Source organism: Camelus ferus, chromosome 4 (assembly GCF_009834535.1).
Source record: "Camelus ferus isolate YT-003-E chromosome 4, BCGSAC_Cfer_1.0, whole genome shotgun sequence".
NCBI classification, from domain to species: Eukaryota; Metazoa; Chordata; class Mammalia; order Artiodactyla; family Camelidae; genus Camelus; species Camelus ferus.
Window position 1 is genome coordinate 11,147,949 of NC_045699.1, and position 18,737 is coordinate 11,166,685.

At 39.0% G+C, this 18,737-nt stretch overlaps 1 protein-coding gene across 1 annotated transcript; it reads left to right on the forward strand.

The window, feature by feature from the left end:
* Positions 1 to 5,989: 5,989 nt before the first annotated feature.
* On the forward strand, positions 5,990 to 18,704 carry NDUFB6 (NADH:ubiquinone oxidoreductase subunit B6). The gene is made up of 4 exons (XM_032477574.1): positions 5,990 to 6,300; positions 8,186 to 8,278; positions 14,941 to 14,985; positions 18,526 to 18,704. The coding sequence occupies exons 1-4, from the start codon at positions 6,121 to 6,123 to the stop codon at positions 18,592 to 18,594; spliced, it is 387 nt and encodes a 128-aa protein (XP_032333465.1). The 5' UTR covers positions 5,990 to 6,120; the 3' UTR covers positions 18,595 to 18,704.
* The last annotated feature ends 33 nt before the right edge of the window (positions 18,705 to 18,737 follow it).

The following is an 18,737-nucleotide window of genomic DNA, read 5'->3' on the forward strand; positions in this document are numbered from 1 at the left end:
TTTTTATTTTTCCTTTCAAACAATGACAGTAATTTTAACCAACTGATTGTCTTATTGGGCTGATCTGCTTCATAGCACCCTCCAAATTGCAATAATAACATAATACTCTAACAACAAGAAGGCATAATAAAAACTTTTTCATTTTGCCTATTTATTACCTCATTTATTGAATGCACTGTTGCATACACACCATATACGTAAAGATGGGATCTGTGCTGTGCAGTGCTGTGTGCTGTGAGGTGGCTCCATGTACCACCTCCCTGCATCCAGATGACTGTGAAGCCTTTATTCAGTGTAGTGTGTATAACATCACGTGGCTTCTGCTTGGCTCCCGTGCAGCTGTAAACACACATGCAGATTTGGGTATTTGGTTACAAGGTGGTTGTTGATGTGATCTAGCATTTGTGCACCTTAAATTTTTAAAATTATCATTGAAATGAAAACATAAAATGTAGACACTCTTGTAGAGAATTTGAGGATACCTTCTGTGTTATGGGTTAGTGGTTTTCATCAGTTGCTCTTTCTAGGGTGATTTCTGATTGGCATCACTTGCCTCTGAAAGTGCAGGCATCCAACAGGAAGTAAAACTTGAGCAAATGGATATTGTTGTGGACTCCTAAATGCTTTAGACGTCAAACAACTTAGTCTTCCCTGCTAATCTCAGAAGGAAATTAAGACAGTTGGAGTCATGCCAAGCATACTGCACAGATAGAAAGTATAATGCTCAACTAAGGGTTCAACTCAAGGTGGTATCTCTGGCACACAGTTGTGATCTGCCTCTATTAGTAATGATCGTCACCATAAAGTTGCTCATTATATTAGTTTCTATATACCCTATAACACTAATTTAAAAGGAAAAAAGCTTCAGAGTACAGATTTGTAGGAGAATGTCCCCTCTTAAGCATCTTCACAGATAATTCTGATCAACATAAGCAAGCATGCTCTTCCCCTTTGCCCTTTTGGAAATAATGATGCTTTGTGTGGTAGGGTGATACAAGGTTTTTCTTTAAAGCAACAGAACGAGATGAAAGAATCTTGATGAAGGGAGTTAGAAATTAAGTATTTTTTTCAGTACTAGCCTGAAGTGGTACTTAAAACGAAGATAGCACAAAAGCTTTTAACACTTGGCTGAATGAAGGAAAGGGAACTTTGATATGGAACTCTCATCTCAATTCCTGCTGGCAGGCAGACTTGGTGGTGGCGTCCCACACCACCTCAAACCTATGGCCTCAATCTCACACCTGCCCCAACTTGTGCAGTCTTCCAGGGATCAAACCGAGCTGGCTTTTAAAAACAGCCCGAAGGGTAGACCTGTAGTAGATCCAAAGTTGGAAGTAAGTTTACTGACAGAAGACAACTTCTCACCTTATCTCCTGGCCTCTTCTTTTCCCTCCCACCATGCCTTAGCTCCTTCCAAGTTTCGTGGGCTGGTTAATGAGACCTTATATAAAACCCAATTTAATTGATTGTATTTTTCAGAAAGCTAGAGTGCCCTCTTGTGGGATTATCCAGTAGTTATCCGGGTGCTGCCTACCACTTGAATTTGTGAGCTGAACTGGACCTGCTCCCCCATTGTGCTTTATTTTTATTCAGCTCATTTTGATGGGCTTCACAGCCATCGGTAAATGGAAAGGGGTGGAAATATAGTAGGCAGTAGCTATGGCATAAGAATATATTTCTGCAAACAGTATTGATTTCATTCTTTCTTTTCTTTTCCTTTTTAAATGTGGTGGTGGTGGGAAGTGGAGGAAAATATAGTACGTTTCCAGAGCGAGGCAGAATGAAGGCGCCAAAGTGAAGAAATTATTAGAGGTCTTTAACTCCACTCACAAAGGGAACACTTATTTGGGTTATCAAATACCTCACTGAGGACCTAAACACAGTCCCGCTGGGGATAATTAAGCACTCAGGGACTTACATACATCACCAGCAATTGTTAGCATCTCATCATCACAAAGTTGAGAGGGCTAATCTAAGAAGGCTGCAGAGTTTTAGTCCAAAATGTAGCTATTATCATTATCAATATCACTCACCAGATTAGTACTTTTTTTTAAATGAAGGATTAATACATTGATGCATCATAATCACCCAAAGTCCATAGTGTTCACTCTTAGTGTTGCAAATTCATTGTGTTTGGACAAATGTATAGTAACATATCCATCACTATGATAGTATCATATAATAGTATCATGCAGCATATCATACAGTATAATAACATAGCCATCATTATAATAGTACGTTTTCACTGCCCTAAAAATCCTGTTCTCTGCCTATTCATCTCCCCACTACCAACCCTGGACCACTGATCTTTTTACTGTGTCCACAGTTTTGTTTTTTCCAGAATGTCATACAGTTGATATCATATAGTATGTAGCCTTCTCAGCTTGGTTTCTTTCACTTAGTTATATGCAACCAAGATTCCTCCATATATTTTCATGGCTTGATAGCTCATTTCTTTTTGGCCCTGAATGATATGCCACTGTCTGGATGGACCACAGTTTATTTCCCCATTTATCTACTGAAGGAGATCTTGGTTGCTTGCAAGTTTTGGCAGTTGTGGATAAAGTTGAAAGTTACCATAAACATTTGTGTGCAGTTTGTGTGTGTGTGTGTACATAAGTTTTCAACTCTTTTGGTTAAATACCAAAGAACAAAATTGTTGGGTTTTATGGTAAGAGAATGTTTCATTCTGTAAGAAACCTCCAAGCAGTCTTCCAAAGTGGCTGTGCCATTCACAGCAGTGAATTAGAGTTCATGTTCCTCCACATCCTTCCCCCTAGCTTTTGGTGTTGTCAGTATTCCGCATTTTGGCCATTCCAATTGGTGTGTAATGGTATTTTATTATTTTAATGTGGATTTCCCCATACCATATGATGTGGAGCAGCTTTGCATATGCTTACTTGCCATCTGTGTATCTTCCTTGGTGAGGTGTCTGTTAAGGTCTTTGGCCAATTTTTTAATTGGATTGTTTGTTTTCTCATTGTTATTTCTCTTAATTTTGGGGTGTTTCTTTGTCTTTTTCTCTCTCCCATCCCTTTATTTTTGTTCAAGAAACTGAGTCGCTTGTCTGAAGTTTCTACAATCTAGATTTTTCTGAATGTATCATTTGGGTGTTTTATAAGGAGTTTCCCTCTCCCCTATTTTTCCTTTTTTTAAATTTTATTTTATTGAGTTATAGTCACTTTACAATGTTGTGTCAATTTCCAGTGTAGAGCACAATTTTTCAGTTATACATGAACATACATATATTCATTGTCACATTCTTTTTCACCGTGAGCTACCACAGGATCTTGTATATATTTCCCTGTGCTATACAGTATAATCTTGTCTATCTATTCTATATATACAGGGACAGACTGGGAGTTCGAAATTTGTAGATACTATTTTTCATTTAAATGAGTGGTTAGATCTAGAAACTTGATCAGATTCAGTTTCAGTATTTTTGTTTGGCAAGGCTGCGTCACAGGCAGTGAGGCAGCCTTCCACCAGGAGGCGCAGTTCCTTTCTTTCTGAGATGTCAGCTTCTACTGATGATTAGGGCATTGATTTATTAATGTTTGTAAAATGGTGATATTCTAACTCTGCCATCCATTCTTCTTTTATTAGATTTTTATGCTTCCTTGAATAAATTCCCTCCTCATCAACTATTTTGTTGCTCTAAGATGCAATTTATATACAGAGGCCAGAAAAATGCTTGATCTTCCCTCTATTTATTAGTTTTCAAAATAATGAGTTGTTTCCCTAATACCATCAAAAAGTGACCAATGAGGCTTTTTAAAAAAAATCATTATGAACTCATGTATGTGAATGTATTTGATATTTTTCATTCCACTGAAGTCACTATACTTATTGATGCTCAAATCATTCCATTTTTGGCCAGTGGAAGTCTATTAAAGTTGGCTCCTTTTGACATGGTCCTACTAGTCTTTAAAAACTTCCCTGCTTTCTTCTAAGGCAAGATTTTCCAGGCTTCTTTTACATTCCCTAACTCGAACATGAAATCAGCTATTTCTCCTAGGCAATGCTTCTCAAAGTGTGATCTTGGAACCCCTGGGAGTCCCTGTAATCCTTTTATGGGGTTTGCAAGTCAAAATTATTTTCATAATAATACTAAGATGCTATTTGCCCTTTTTAACTCTCAATCTTTCACAACTATATATGGAGTTTCCAGAGGTTACATGGTGTGTGATATTATGTTTGAATGCAGAAGCATTTGTAAGAATTCTGCTGTCATTTATTAAGCCAGACATTAAAGAGATTTACAAAAATGTAAAACAATGGCACTCTTCTCACTGAATAGTGTTTATTAATGGATATTTTGTTATTTTTAAATCTGTTTTAATTTCTAAAGCAGTAAAGATCAACAGACATAACCCACAGAAACAAAAATTCTTTGAAGGTCCTCAACAATTTTAAGAATTTAAAGAAATTTGGGGAGCAAAATGCTTTGAGAACTGCTGCTCCAAGGAGTCCTGGTTCCTTTTAATGAAAAATGGTATTTAGAGATTATAGTCTTGGACCTAGAGATGTTCATGGTTACCGGGTTGGCCATGGTTTTTAGGCAACTTCAAAGGGCAGAGCTAGATAAAATTGTATATACTTATTCAAAGATAAAACATATCATGAGTTAATACTGATTCTTCTTTGTCCAAATTTAGGACCACAGAGTTTTTAGTCAAACTCATACAATTCATATTTCTATCTCCTTTCTCCCATAACAAAAATCTCAGCATAAGGGTTTATTTTCAGTGTCTGATTAACAATACCACCACTACCATCACTGCCAGCAATCGTGATTACTTCAGACATTTTAAGACTTCTTTCTTTTCTTTTTTTTCCTCTCTTTTCTTTTGGGCAGTACTTTTTGTCTTTGAGGCATATCTCTCTATGGATGTACAGTAATTTGATGGTTAAAGTTACTTGAAATGGTTTTTGAAGTTATGCCACCAAGCAGATCAGTTGATGCATGTATTTTTACTTCTGATTTTTAGAGGCTGCTTTTTATAAATTTAATTTGTTTTATAATGATATGAAATGTTTACATGGTTCTAGAGTCAAATCTACTAAGTAAGATACATTTAGAGAAGTTTAGTTTCTATCCCTGTCTCTTATCCTGTTCCCTTCCTCTCCCTATAAGTAACGTTTTTAAAAATCAGTACTTTTCCTTTCCATTATTTTTAAATTTTAAGCAAACATACGTATATTTTAGTATTACTACTACCCTCCCCTTTTTTAGATAAAAGCTAACATACTATAAACACATTTCTCCACTTAGCTTTTTTCACTTAAAAATGTATGTATCAGGAGGTCACTGCAGTTGTATACAGAGCCCTTCATTGCGTTATTGTACAATGATTTATTCAACCAGCCCTTTATTTAAGAATTTTGGGGTGATTTCCAGTATTTTATGGTAGCAGTGCTGCAGTGGAAAATCGTGCACACTCTTGTCGTATTTTTACCACCATATCTTTAAGATAGAGTTCTAGAAGACGGATTGCTGGGTCAAAATGTGAAGGTGTCTAATAATTCTGCTAAAATATTAAGCGACTATTTTTACTTCTGCACTACAGATGAAGGAACAGACTGAGACAGCTGCTCAAAGTCACTTTACCACTCACTGACACGGCTGGGACTTAAACTTGGATATAACGTCTCCACAGACTCCCTAGGTCACGGGAAGAGGAATTCCAAGGTGAGAGAGGCAAATGAAAAATTTTGCATTTGGACGTCACATTCATTCAATCACATATTCTCATCCTTCCAGCTCCCAGCACACCAGTTCTTCCTTAGCGGAACCTCTGGTCCGCTGACCTCTCATACTTCCCCTTATCCGTCACTTCCTCCCTCATCCCGTAACTAAGGCGCCCCGCACCGCGTCCTCTCGCCGGCGCCGCTGGTAATCCGGGCGGGTTGAGCCGTGGTTAGGGGGAGAGGGCTTTGCGCCTGCCCGGCCACTGCACGTATATTGGAGCCGCTGGGAGGCAGCGTCGGTGACGTCATAACGACGCGCCGCTCCCAGGCGTCCTCGCAAGGTCGCTTTGCAGAGCGGGTGCGCGCGTAAGTGACAAGACCCTGGTTCGGGGGCGCGCCGTGACCTGCTGCCTCGGTACCGGCGGCGACATGTCGGGGTATACGCCCGACGAGAAACTGCGGCAGCAGCAGCTGCGAGAGCTGAGAAGGCGATGGCTGAAGGACCAGGAGCTGAGCGCCCGGGAACCGGTGCTGCCCTCACGGAGGGTGTGGCCTGTGGAGCAATTCTGGAATAAGTTTTTGCAGGACAGGGCCCCCTGGAAGAACGTGGTGAGTGACGACCCTCCCCGACCCCGACCTGCACCCCGTTGCGATCCCCAGCCTGGCTGCTGGGACGCCAACTAATTGCAGCCACATTAGAGACTGAGTCGCTCTGCCCCCGAATGTCCCGGTAGTTCCCTAAGGGACAGTCGCGTTCAACCGAGATTTCGGGTTTAGCGGGAACGCTGTATCTTGTCCCAAGAGCCCTGGGCTGGGACTCAGGAGTCTGGAACACATACGGCTTTGGGATTGTCATGCCCTTTTGCTGTCTAGTGTGATGAGAAGGAGGCGAATCGTTGTCTAGGTTTTAGAGGACGACACTGCAGGCTTGGTTCTCTTTTGACTATGGAAATCTTCCCTTAGAATGATAGCCAAGGACTCAGTGTAGTTAAAATTCAGTGATTTTAGTATTTGTAGACGGTTATCTGGATTTTGAGCTTGAGATTATGAAGACCAACTAACACTACAGCCAACTACCAGAAGGCACAATGAGCCTCTAGCTGGTAGTACAACTCTATGTAACCACCATAAAAGAAAAGGGCCTGTTGATAAGCTTAATGAGTCATATCAAGAGCCCCCTTTCTAAACTGTCACTATGTACCTTTAACACACTCTTTCATTTAAAAATGCCATTCCTGGACTTTGCAGAAAATCACTCACTCAGGTGCTGTCTTTATTTTCAGGATCTCTTGACATTTTCTTGAGGTTATTTAAATCACATAATCATGGGTGGTGAATGCTGTATCTCAGAATCGCTTGAGACATTGGCTAATAATAATGGTGGTAATATAAGTAACACTTGGGTGTTTATTTTGTATCTGACACTTTGCTGAGGGTTTTACATGTGTTACTTTAATTTTTTACTCTTGTAGGATAGAAACTATTCCTAATCTTTACTTTAAATGTGTGGAAATAGAGGCCTACAAAAATTCAGTGATTTACCCGTAGTCATAGGGCTAGGAGTTGAAGGAGTTCACATTGAAATCCATTGGTGTCTGCTTTCTTGCTGTGCTGTGAAGTCTAGTGCAAACTTTTCTGAGAAGTTGGTGTTAGATACTTATTTATGGTGGTAAATTAAACTCTAATTCAGCTCTCCTCTCCCTCCCTGACATTACTTACTGATTTGGCAGCCACTGATTGAAAGTTAACATCCCACTGATCAGCCAGTGATATAAGGAAGTAAATAATCATTTGTTGAAATCTGTCTTACTTTATTTTGAGTTAATTTTTCTTCCATGATCATATCTATTATATCACTTAGAATCTAGATTGTCTTTTTCCTGAAAGGATAGGTCTGTTTCAGTCAAATTGGTTGCCATGGGAAAGTTTCATTTTTAGCTCTCTTTGCCTTTCTTTTAAAATATACTGTGTCTGAAGGCATCTCAAAGTGAGTTTGGAACACCCCTTCCCAGTGTGTAAAACATTCTTTGTCCAGCGTTAGTGTACTCAAGGTTGTTTGCCTTATACCTAGAATGCTGGAAGTGGTGTTGATTATGGGTATCTGAAGTTGATAAATTAGGGAAATGACTCTGATTAAATGGATTAAAACTATTCTTTCATTATTTATACTGTATTTTATCTTAAACAAATTTATAATAAGGAATTTTTAGAAGTCTTTAAAAAACATATATCTATAAATACTTTACTACAACTTTTGCAAAATTTTCCTTGTCTTAAGCCTCCTTTGCTCTGAACTCTGCAGATGTCACCTAGCAGGCACTAAGTTTAGTGAAAATATTTGGATGTGTGAGGTTAGCTAAAGACTATAAGGAAGTACGTAGCATTTAGAGTTGTTACAATAATCATGACATTGTTGCATCATTGATTTGTTTTTTTGCAAATGTAAAAAAAATGGGATATCTATTTATTTTGTGTATGTTTTTTTTCCCCCCAGATCTATAAGTCATACCGACACAGTGTCTTTGCTTTTACTCATGTACTTATCCCTGTCTGGATTATTCATTATTATCTCAAATATCACGTGAATGTAAGTATGCTTTAAGTATGTGTTTTCCAGAATTTATTTTTAATTTTGCACAGTTAGTTCCTATGTGGTTATGCCTGCTCTACTTAATGGAAAAAATCTGCCACTTATAACTGATATTGAATTACTTTGAATCGTTTTAGGTAAAAGGTTTAATGAAACTTAAGTGAAGTATGGTTTTTCAAAAAGTTAATCTTTATATAGTTGCTTACAACTTGAAATGCATTTCCTCATAAAAACAGTGTCTACATGATCAGAAACATAGATGACCTAATAATACTAGTGTATACTCGGGGTCCTGAGTTGAAAGGGAGAAAAGTATTTTTGCTCCTTCTTTTTGAGCATAGATCTGGTATAAGATAAAATTCAAGATAGATAAAGGTTGTCTTTGTCTTCATACCATTTCTTTTTCCTTTGCTATGTCTGTTTTTTTTTTTTTTTTTTAACTTTCTTTAGAATCCAGCATGTCCAAAAGCTTGATTTTTTTCACCGAGAGATCTTGGAGGTGGTGACTGAACTGAGCCTGTTGCCATATTTTAAAGGATAGGGATCCCCAGGCAAGGTGAGGGAGGAGTGCATTTCTGGAGTGGGAGAGCAGGAGTGGTTGCCCAGCATGGAGTGTTGCAACCCATGAAGAGTGAGGAGACCATCCTTGTACCCAGTGAGGAGTGTTAGATCCTGAGCGGGTTGCTGGGTGGAGGCTATGGGGGGAAGAGAGGTTGGTGAGCACACCTGTTTGGAGAGCAGCAGGGGCAGCAGCCTGGTGTGGGACTCTAGAACCTGAGCATGGGGAGGACGATATCTGGCAGAAGTGTGGTTTGGGGCAGTGATGGAGTTGGCAACCCAGAGTAAGGTGTGAGAACCCGAATGAGGTGAGGAGGTTATTTATGCTGGAGTGTGGTGGTGGTGGTGACAGGAGATTGGTTACATACAGGAAGATTGATTAAGTATGTACATACGTTGATGATATTGGGACCTAGAATCCTCCTGGAGAATTATGCATATGGAATAAAGGGAGAAAGCCCCGTGGTACTGGAATGGAATCGGAAGTCTTGGTGTACCTCATGATTTTTAATACGTATTAAAGATACAGAAATAAATCTAGCTGTAAATGTGGATATTCCCCAGTTCTGTCCACTGATAGGGCCTGTGAGCAGTGCTACCCTGTGGTAACTGGCACATCTAGCAGCCTAGTCTTATTTTCTAAATACAGTTCTCCACTGAAAGGATCCAGAGCTCCTTGGAGAAATGGCCAGTTCCAGGGTTGGGGCTGGGAATGTACAAGATGATCTTGTTGTGCCAGAAAGTAAAGAAGTGTTCAAAGAATGAGGGAGATAAATCAAAAGGACACGGAGTCAGCTTGGAAAGATTCCCAATGGGACAATTTGAGAATCAAAATAAATAATGATAATAATAGATGATAACCAACTGAATAAGTAAAATGCAAATCCGTGAGTCCATACTTATATAATAAACACATTACTTAATTAATGGATAGAAGAGAAAGCTTTTTTTTTTGTATAGTAGATTGTTGAATAGTAAATGGACAAGGAATGATAGAATTAGAAAAATCACCGTTTGAGAGTTATCAGCGATATTTTCTTCAGCCAGGGAACAACAAAAGATGCTAAAATTAATCCCCAAATACCTATGTTCAACTACTTGTTACAGAGTAACAAGAGTAACTAGGTAGTGGAGAAACCTGGCAGACACCACCTTAATCAAGAAACCTAAATTACATTGCCAATAATAGGACAAACTGAAGTTGTGTAGTACTTCACAGGATGCAGTAAGAAGCAAACAGCATCAATTTTGTGCCATTCCTGCCAAAAATGTGTAAGCTGAATCTCATTGTGAGGAAACTTAGGCAAACCCAAATTGAGGGACTTCTCTGCATAATTGGCTTGTTACCTTCAAAAATGTCAAGATCATGAAAGTTAAAGAAGGATGGAAGATTTGTTCCAGACTGAAGACTCAAAGAGACTTGTCATGTGACTGCAAGCCTGGTTCATAGGCACCATCTGCGTGGACAAAAGAACAAAGATGGCGTTGGCAGTCAGAACTTTTAAGAGGCTACACAATGGAGAATAAGTTATGTTAGAGGGGATTTGCTGAGCACTGCAAACAGTTATGGGGGCAATTGATAAAATTTGAATGAGCTCTTCAGACTAGATAGAAGGTAGCCACGTATAAGTGTTAATTTCCTGATCTTGATGGCTGTATTGTGATTATTTTAAGAGTACTGTCCTTATGTGTAGGAAATACACACTAAAGTGAGAAACCAGTGAGCAATTTACTAACCAAGTGATTCCGTAAAAAATTATTTTTATAATTCTTGCAACTCTCTGTAAGTTTAAAATTATTTCAAGATAAAAGCAAAACAAAAGTTAGGGACTGCCTAACAATTGTAGCTAATCCATTTGAGGTTTGCTTTCCTTTAACCTGTTGAAAGGAGGGTGAAACAAGTAACTGGGGTCCTCAGAAAATCACTCTTACATCACTTGTTCTCTGTTGATTGTGTGGGCTCTTTAAAATTCTGATTGCTGACATAATCTTTGTTCTCTTCATTAAGAAAATTATGTCCATTTGATCATCAACTATGGGATGCCTAGTATCTCTTCCTTTATTGCTGTGGAAAGAATATATAGACAAAATTCCTGACCTCAAGGAGCTTACAGTAATGTTGGAAGTTAGGTATGATTTGGGTACAAGTGTGGAGGAGAAAAACTGTTCCAGTCAGAAAGATGAGGAGTCAGCCATGAGCATAGCCATACCCGAAGACAGGGTTGCCTGTGACTCTCTCAGCTCAGCGGGGTGGGACCAATTAAGGGAGAGTCTTGAAAGCTAGGCAGAGATGGTTGAACTTTATGTGGTCAGCAATGGGAAACTTTCCATTTTTAAATAGAGTGAGTAGATAAAGTGATATATTTAGGAAAACATAAAAAATGGTATGTGGGATGAATTGAAGGGAGGGAAGTACTGACATCAGGCAAGTCAGCCGGAGGCTGTTGCAGTTTAGTAGATGGTAGTTGATGACAATCTGGTTTGGGCAGAGATGGCAGGAACAAGAAAGTAGAGTGAAGTCAGAAGACACTTTTTAAGGAAGAAATAGCTCAAGTTAAGTTGGAGATGAAACCAAACTTGAGAGTCATTTGTTACTCTAAAAAATTCTAGCCCTGAAAATTTAGGGAAGCAGAATTTGCCACCCCAGAATGTCTCTGGCGTGTGGATTATTTCAAGTTCAAAACATTCAAGGCCCAAAAGACTAAGGAAGAAACTTTGACCTTACCCCCCAACTGCCTGAAGGAATGTGGATAGAGGACCTATTCCAGAAAGGGAGCCATCACCATAGTTAACTATAGTATGAACTCTCGGTATGGTGATGGGGGTGAACCTAGCAAAGTCTGTTAAAATTCCCCTCTGTCCCACTGTCTGTGCATGGCCCAGCAAACTTTAGCTTTTCCATCTCCATGTGAATTGTCTGTTTCTCCTTTGAAGTCCCAAACACCTACCCTCAATGTCCTCTTTTGTCTTTAGCTGAAGGTGGATTTTAAGGCGAGGGTTTTGGCCATTTTGGTGAGTGACTGAGTCCTCCAGGGTCTCTCCCATGTGTATATACATGTTATTAAACTTTTGTTTAATTTTCTCCTGTTAATTTGTCTTATGTCAATTTAATCCTTAAACTAGCTGGAAGAACCTAGAAAGGTAGAGGATAATTTCTTCTTCCACGACAGAAGTTATTAGTAGGTTTTGGAAAGAGGGCTTTCTGATGATGAGGAGGAAGTAAATTTGTTTAGGAACACAGGCTGCGAAAGTCTGAGTGCACATGGCCTGTCCTATGTGTTAGAAACACGAGATTAGTGGAGGCTAGTACGAATTAAGTGTAAGTGTTGGGGGTTAGTGTTTTACTTCATAAACCAACAAAATCTTTCTGCAGCCATTAAAGGGGGCTAAAAATATATGTCTAAGGGTCTGAGTATAGTTCACATTTCTATTGTTGATGAGCTTAAACAAAGTTTTATTTTCATGCTCACCTGCAGGTCCACAGGTCACTTATCATTATTCCTCTGTTATTTTTCATTGTGTTAACATGTAATATCCTAAAGAAGAAAAAATATTATTTTCTGTCAGTGAAAGTAACTTTTTTTTAACACATGAGTGTAGTGCAGAAAGAATTGTTCCAGTTACCTGGAATATAAATTAATATTCAATTTGTTAGTTTCAAATTTAAAAACCTTGTTTGTTTATTCTTTAAATTCAATTTTAAAATTCTGTTAAACTACATAAACAGCTAGTGAAATATAACAGTCTTCTTTCTTTGTCCTTATTATCTTTGGGTCAATTCAAGTTGAACTTTCCTAAACGATTCCTGCTTACAAACATAATCAAATTCTCTTAAATGTTTTAAACTGCATTTATAATATTTTTATATTCGGTTTTTAAGTATTTATAGGGCATATTAATGACCCTAAGAAGCAAGATCTTTTTAAACTTAAAGTCACAAATCTAAATCAATTATGTATTTTAACTAGGATCCTAAAACTAATCTTGTAGAACCTCTTAATAGCCTTGTTGACTAAAAAAAAATGCACAGCCTAAAAGTTGAGAGTTATGTTTTATGTGGGTAGTCTAAGGGACTGCTCCGAAGAGACAAGGGAAGAGATAAGATATATGAATTTTTGCAACAAAGATCAGGTCAGATAGTCAGAACATCAAAAGATTACTATTAATTAAAGAAAACCAGATTTCTCAAGTTAATGAGTCTAGCACTTCTAGGTATGGAAAGATGCAAAAGTCTGGGCTTACTGAAATTATTCCTTTGATATGCAGGTTGGCTAACTAGGGCCAGTATCCTGTTCTTTCCTGTCCTGAGCCCCCTCAGGGGGCACTGTTGGGGGTGGCCGCCTGCTTGTCTCCATCCTGCATTCCCTCCGGCCCACCATCACCGTCAACGTTGGGGGGGCAGCTTGATGGCCGCAGCATTCTTTGTTTACTGATATGGCGGGCAATATTTTTCATTCATAGCCTATTATCTTAAACATTACAAATACTCTAAATATCAGAATATATGGATTGTCCCAGTGTTTTCAGAACTTATTTAAATTTGACATTAACCTGTTTAATCCCTGGGTAAATTTACTTTGTCTTATCTATATTTAACTAAGTATTTCTAGGATTGGAAAAACATTCATCTTCTAAGAGAAGCAAATTTAACAAGCTGCAGTTACTGGGTCAACAATTCAAGACATTAATATGTCTGCTTATCTGAGGCATTCGTACTTCCAGGTGATTTCTCCTGAGCAGAAATGGACATAATTAAAGGTTTTATGTCAGCAGAGGTCCCAAGGTCTCTCTTTTACCTCATTCTTTCACTTGGTTTGGGTAGGCCTGCATCCTCAGTACCGTTGCAGCCAGTTTGCTTCAGCTAATACTTTTATGCCTAATTGAATTTTACATTCTCTCTGAAGACATTTCAGTATCTTCTTTCCTCTGGCCACAAGTTGTTAAAGGCATTTTAATATCTTCACATTGTTTTCAGAGTTTCTCTTCAGCTTTTGGTTCCAGTTTGCCTGAGTCTTACATCATGCCAGTAATCTTTAAAATTTTTTGGTGTGGTATCTTGTGTAGATGTATATGCTTAATAAGCACACTTAGTTAACAGATATTTATTTAGTACCTCCTGTGTGCAAGGCACTATTCTAAACACAGGGATACAGCACTGCACAAGGCAGATTGAGTCTTCATGAAATGTTTAGTCTTAGAGACTAAGAATAGGCAGATACATAAAGAGGTACCTAATGCTATTGGAGGTGATAAGTCTGTAGAAGAAAAGTTAAGCAGGGTGAAAGACTAGAGAATGACAGGGGCTGCAGTTTTAATTAAGCTTCTTTGAGGAAGTGCTATTTGAAAAACAAACCAAATGAAGATATGGACTAAACAGGCATCTTGGAGAAGAACATTTCAGGTAGAGGAATCATTAAGCATAAGGGTGCTGAGGCACAAGCAGGCCCACCTGATTGGACTAATACAAAGGAGCCACTGCACTGTACAAAGTAGCCACTGCAGCTACACTGCAGAGAGAGAGAGAGACAGAAAGAGAAAAGAGGAGATCAGAGAGGTAGCCGAAGGTAGAAATCACATTACGGACTTTGGCTTTTTCTCTGAGAATGAGGAAACTTTGAGCAGAGGAATGACAGAGGGGTGGTACCTCTGAAAAGAATTACTCTACTCTGCCTGCATAGTGGAGAACAGACTGTAGGAGGGCATGAGCGGGAGCCAGGAGACAATAGGTGAAAAGGTGACAGAGGCTTGGACCAGGATGGTAGTACTAAAGGTGGTAAGAAACTGTTGGATTCAGGACATAATCTCAAGGTGGAACCAGCAGGATCTGCTGAGAAGTCAAGGTTTTTGGCCTTCATAACTGGGAGAGTGAAAGTGCCATTTACAGTGATAGGGAACAGTTTGGGGCTTGGGGAAATTAAGTGTTGGACCTGGTTAACTTTGCGATGCCTGTTTGATAAAATATAGATCTTGAGTAAAAAGTTGGATGTATGAGTCTGGTGTTCAGTGAAAAGTTTGGGGCTTAAGTTAAAATTTTGGGGTGTGATCTATTTTATTTTAGAAAAACTCTAAAACCATCATTAACAGCATTATTTTTATTTCAGACCAAACCATATACCATCGTTGAAAGGAAGCCCAGAGTATTCCCAGTAAGTCTTAAACATCTCTGGTTTTTGTTCTTATTTTTCTCTCTCCTTTCCCAAGTGATCATGAGACTAAAATGTTCCTTTCTTCTTGCTGAAAATTTAAGTGCCTGTAGGAAATAGTGTGAGGTAGCAAATACAGTTGAACCTGGGAGATGGTCACATTTCTTTTCAACCTGGCTGTAAAACTTGTTGTGTGACCTTTCTAGTCCTAAAGTGAATAGAAGGTACCAACAGTTTTTCATCGGTGCCCTGTTTCATGTAGGGTTAAGGACTTAGGGCACTAGCCTGAGGATAGTAAATTCCTCTGTTATTTCCAAACCATCATTTCTTAAGGCAGTTAGACAATAACTTCTCTGTGAATTTATAATCTGTTAACGTGTGTTTTAAATTTTATATCATGGGGAGAGGGTGTAGCTCAATTGGTAAAGTGCATGCTTAGCATGCATGAGGTCCTGGGTTTAATCCCCAGTACCTCCGCCAAAAATAAACAAACCTGATTACCTCCCTCTACCTCCCCCCCAGCCAAAATAAAATAATTAAATAATATGATGATAAGTAAATAAAAAATATTTTTAAAAATTTATATTATGAATACGTGGACTATTACCCTAATTTAAAATGAGTTGTCTCATCATTCAAAGATTACTCATTAGTCAGTTGGTATTTTTACTGGCTGTTTTTGAGGTGGTTGTTTAGCAGGGTAAAATATATGTTATGTTCTTGTCCCAGTTCTAGTCACAGATAATGAACTCCCATCAGTCTCTAAGTTCTGTAATGTTAGAAGAGAAAACTCAGTGTAGATTCTTGCTTCTATGAAATGACATAGTCACAGCAATCCATTATCTACTACAACAGAAGGGAATTTTAGGGAGAACTACCAAAATTGACTAACCCTTCCAGTTGGAATTCTGTTTTAGGAAATAGTAGGGGATTTCTTCTGTATTTCATCATGTATAATTTATGTATGTCAGACCCTTGGTCATCTCAATTATTTTGCTGGTTTCACCAGTTAGGTTATTTATTTATTCTTCATGTTTGTTTGTTATTTATTTATTTTGCCATTACTGTGCAAAGGAAAAGGAGGACTCTCTTTAGAAAACCACCTAGTGATTCCTTAGCACCTCTCCTGCGTCTGTATTTTTTGCCACTGTGGTTCTTTCCTGTTTCGATGCCATTGACCCCTTTGAGACCTGAGGACCTGAAGAATGCTCATCTGTCCATAACTTAGAATAGGATAGACAGTAACAAACTCACTCCCAAGTCTCAGAGGTGGAATAAAACAAAGGTTTGTTTCCTTTTGACATTACAGACTATATTACATTATTACAATATTCCATTATAGTAAGGCCGTTGGGAATATGAGGCTTCCAAAATTATAGGGAAAGAGAGGGCTGGTTGTCTCAGAGAATGATTTTAAGGTCTAAGCTTGAAAGTAGCTTACATCCCTTCACTTTAAATCCTCTTGGCCAGGACTCATTCTTACGGTCCCAGATATCTATGTTCTTTTTCATATCGTCCAGCCTCCCATGCCTGGAGTCTCTGCCACAGTCCATCCTTCTAGTCAACACATAGCTCTTTGCTTCCTTCTTTCTACACATGTAACACAAGTCCCTTTCCTAGGGAGAAATCCCAAGGTCCCATTCCGTCACTGCAGCCATCCCTAAATCTAAGATCTGCAGATGATGCATAGTAGTATCTGTCAGATTTATACTTGGGAGGTTGTATCCTTGGAGATTTGAGGATCCATGGCAAGTGAACTGTATCCTTTGCCCTCTAAACACACTCGTTATTCAGCAGTGGAATCTGTACAGCATAGCAATCACTGATTCTTGTCTGCCACTTGGTCCTAAAACCCCAGTGGTCAAACACTGAGAAGTCTCGTAACCCTTTTGTGTGGGAAGTTACTTAAACAGGTACTGATTTTGCTTCTGGAAGGAATGCCTTTGTTCATGGTTCTTCCTGGTCCCTGGCTCCATCTAGGGGGGTTCTTTCTTTTCCGTGTCAACCTAGACCACACCTAAAATAAGTCCTGGGAAGCACGTTCTCCTCAGGGTTGTGCAGCCTGTAAAATCTACCTCCTGCACACAGAAGGGTGAGTGCCAGAGGTTGTTTTAAGCTGAAACATTTAAAGGCTTTTCTTGTCTGTAGGTTTGGTTTCTTTGGTCATCTAGTTCTCACAACACTTGTCAGGCATGGAAAGAAAACTGCTTGGTGGGAGGGGTCTAATCTTTTTGCTTCTAGTCAGTCCCACGTGCCAGTATCTGTGCTTTCTACACACAGTTACCAACTGCTTCTCAGCGTAGTGGCGGCTGTGTGGAGGACCCCTGGAACAGCCTCTGGCTCAAAGGCCACCTTTACTTCAATCTCATCTTTGCCATAGTGCTGAGTCTCTCTGTATAATGGGTTTCATTGGGCTTCTGTTTCTTAGAATCTCTTCAGTGTTAACTGTTTAGAGACTCAGAAACAGTCAGTCTTATTTTCTAATATTGCAAGGTCCTGAATATTTAATTCTCATTTTTATTTCTCCTCTCAAATCAGCCACATCTTGCCTGAGCTTATGTTTCTTAAAGTACCTTCCTAAGGCAGACACTAGTAGTTAAATATATACTGTAATTTTTTCCCAGGTACTTCTAGAACCTCAAGTTCATCAGACAGTCTGCTTCTACGTTATTAGTGCCTTTTGTCTCCATCTTTTAGCCTCCAATGCCAGTGTCCTTGCAGCCAGACTGTTAAGTCAGTGCCATGTGGTTCAGTTTTTCTTACAGCAGCATGAGTTACTAATTTACTTCGTTACTAATTTCTGTGTTAGGGTAATGCTACCTGTAGTAACAAAGTTTCCCCAAAATGTATAATGGCTTAAACGTAATACAGCTTTACAGTCCTGAGCAGTACCAGGTCAGGGAATGGCAGTCAATTCATGGGCTATCAGGCTGACAGAATTTGCTGTTTTAAACAGACAGCTGAAATTAAACCTAAGTACTTTGCCTAAAATTATACAGCTTGTCAGTGGAGGGTTCCAGGTTCTCACTACTTGGTTCTGGCTTTAAAGCCCATGCCCATTCTGCCACACACACTGTACCTGGGTTTGGAAAGACACCTGAACCAGCTGCCCAGGGAAACTTTGCGTTCTATGTCTAACATCTGAGCCAAACCATCAACTGGTGATTGCCTAACACATTCAGTTGCTGGGAATACATTGCCTCCTTATAATGAAGGGAAAATGTTTCCCTGAAGCTTCTTTCTAGGGCTTCTCCTATTTCCTGGGCTAAGCGAAGTAAAGATTATCCCTCTTTCACTTTGTAAAGGCAACTTTCATGTCCTTTCTGGTCATTTTATGTGAGTGAAACTCCCCCTAGTCTTTCACTTATTCCTTAAGATTTTGAAGACTCGTTGCTCATCTTTTAGACAGCTCCTATTGTGCCTGTGCCCCTTTTAAAGTGTGAATCTCAGAGCTGACCTAGATTTTCCAGATGAGGTCTGATCAAGTAAAACTACCACCTCTGCAGACAAGATTTTTTCACGAATGCATCTTTGTTTTTCTAGGGTGATACAATTCTGGAGACTGGAGAAGTAATTCCACCAATGAAAGAACTTCCTGATCAACATCATTGAAGATTACCTTAAAATTTCAAAGGTGTATGAGCCCCAGTTTGTTGCTCCATTACCACACTTAATATATTTTCTGGAAAAGTAACTTTAATAAAGTTTACTCTCAGAGTTTACCTGTTTTCTTTTTCTTCCCAAACACTGTACAA

What these genes read in the sequence shown, in the direction of transcription:
- NDUFB6 (XM_032477574.1), top strand. Translation starts at nt 6,121, where the DNA reads ATGTCGGGGTATACGCCCGACGAGAAACTGCGGCAGCAGCAGCTGCGA. An exon ending in ATCTCAAATATCACGTGAAT is followed by an intron (nt 8,279 to 14,940) that starts GTAAGTATGCTT and finishes TTTTTATTTCAG; the next exon opens with ACCAAACCATATACCATCGT. An exon ending in GGAAGCCCAGAGTATTCCCA is followed by an intron (nt 14,986 to 18,525) that starts GTAAGTCTTAAA and finishes TTGTTTTTCTAG; the next exon opens with GGTGATACAATTCTGGAGAC.